This window comes from Pinus tabuliformis, chromosome 1_2 (assembly GCF_031772625.1).
Source record: "Pinus tabuliformis cultivar Carrire ecotype Pingquan chromosome 1_2, CPIR1, whole genome shotgun sequence".
Lineage (NCBI taxonomy): Eukaryota > Viridiplantae > Streptophyta > Pinopsida > Pinales > Pinaceae > Pinus > Pinus tabuliformis.
This window is the reverse complement of record NC_142298.1, coordinates 676,906,902-676,908,931: the sequence shown is the minus strand read 5'-3', so window position 1 is coordinate 676,908,931 and position 2,030 is coordinate 676,906,902. Positions and strand designations below refer to the sequence as shown.

The 2,030-nt window shown below is 37.8% G+C and overlaps 1 protein-coding gene across 1 annotated transcript; it reads left to right on the top strand.

Moving 5' to 3' along the window:
- Window positions 1-720: 720 nt before the first annotated feature.
- On the top strand, window positions 721-1,367 carry LOC149207495 (uncharacterized). Its single transcript, XM_089398061.1, has one exon. The coding sequence runs from the start codon at window positions 786-788 to the stop codon at window positions 1,365-1,367; it is 582 nt and encodes a 193-aa protein (XP_089254187.1). The 5' UTR covers window positions 721-785.
- The last annotated feature ends 663 nt before the right edge of the window (window positions 1,368-2,030 follow it).

The following is a 2,030-nucleotide window of genomic DNA, read 5'->3' as shown; positions in this document are numbered from 1 at the left end:
CAAAGGAGTACTGACTCTGAAATCTTATTCTGTTAAGTAAATGGCCAATTTAGCATTGCAATTAACAAATTGTCTCAAGAAATCCGACCTATGTAGATTCACAACTCAATTTCATCAGTGAACATAAATATTTGAGTTGCCTTCAACCAAATTGTACACTGAATATCAAAAGGGATCACCACCACTGTTTTTTTTTTTTTTTTTTTTGACTGGAAAATTTAGCATATATTTCAAAGGCTTTGCACTAATACTTGACAATTTATTTTCGATACATCAAAACAAAGCTGTTGCCTTTCATTTCCAGCAAATCTCGATCTGCATTAACCCTCAAAAATTTATAAAACAGATATGCAGAGTTCTACAGTAACATTCTTGTGTAACTTTAAACTGATGCTCCTTCGTTTGTTTTCTTGTGACAAGAAATTTGTAGTTTGTGGCACAATTCCTTTATTTCTCGTAATGTGACCAAAGCTTTATGTTCAGAATCCAAGGAATGGTGCGGCTGCTAAAGAGAGAAAATTGTTTCTACTCTGCCATCGCTTGCTGCTTCAAATGTAAAACACCTTTTACTAGTTGCAAATGAACCAAAATAAAATATAACAGGGAACCAGACAAATATTCAAGACTTTCAGATGCCTGAAAACCTAGAGCAAATGCAGAAATTTCTTATAACAAAAACTCCGCCGATATCAATCTTTCACACAAATCTAATGTTTATTCAGCCAAGCTATAAAGCGTAACAGCCTTATATATCTGATTGTAGGACTCCGCGATCGTTCCTATCTATGAACGTTGAGAGAGGCTTTTGGAAGACTCAATTCGGGCTTGAGTCTAATCGGTATTCTTGCCAACGTTCCATCAACTTCCAGCAAAAGAACACAATGCGCATAGATAAGAAATTACCAGCAAATTTCACAAAGGAAATATTTGATGCAATGGAAAAGCACTTTGGTCAGAATCGAACTATTCATCCTGGAGACATGGTTATTGATACATCAGCGTCCAATTATGGAGCATTTGAACACAATGTTGTTTCAGAAAATACCCCACTGCATAAGGATATGAAGTTTGAGATGCCGCTAGAGGGTCAAGGGGATACTTCCATTGATAGAGACAACCATTTTACATGGAAAAAGCGGAAAGTAGCATCCATGACATCAGGGATCAAATCAACTTTGGTTGAAAACAATAAGAAAATAATTTCTAATCTTAAGCTGGCTGAGCAAGGGCATTTAAAACGCCATGAGAAGTATTGTAGTATGTTTGAGCAACGGATGGAAATAGATGAAAAGTACCTGAAAGATCATATCCTGAGTGTACAAATGATGGTATATATTGACGAGCAGAAGGTTAAAGCATGCAATTGAGTATTTCCATTTCACTTTAACCCACAGATCTGAATGCCTTCTCTCTCAGTTTCCATGAAAGCTATGGCGCCTTAGTCAACTTAATTATGTGCAGGATGAACCAATTTGTCCAGCACTAGCAAATATTGAAAAGAGAGTTAGAAACTCATAACGGAGCTGATCAAATCTCGAGTCCCACTCTCTAATTTGTCTGGAAATTCTGGGCTTGCAGAAGATGCAATCCAGACACCGTCACTGCAGCTCAGACCTATAGATCAGGCTTTTCGGCTCTTAATCGCATCACGCGTGCTCTCCAAGCAATGTCGGATAGACTCGGGCAGCGTTTTCTACTGATATTGAAAGCCATTGCAAATATCTTGTAAAAGAATCTTCATACACTTAAATCTTCATACTGCCATTGCAAATCGTAGAACCCCACAGTTTCTATTAGACTCAAAACAGGGAATATCCTCATGTTTCAGGTGCTGGTCCTGACAATGCGTTGTCTCGAATTCTTTCAAATGATTCTTCACTTACAACAGAATCCAATTCTGGAGGAATGAAGCATAACGACTCCAGCCAATCTAGCAAAACGGAACCAGAAAAACATTTAGAGGAACACAACAATTATCCTGGGATCGTTGTTCATAACTCTTCCCATCGAAAGAGAAGCTCAGGTAGCAT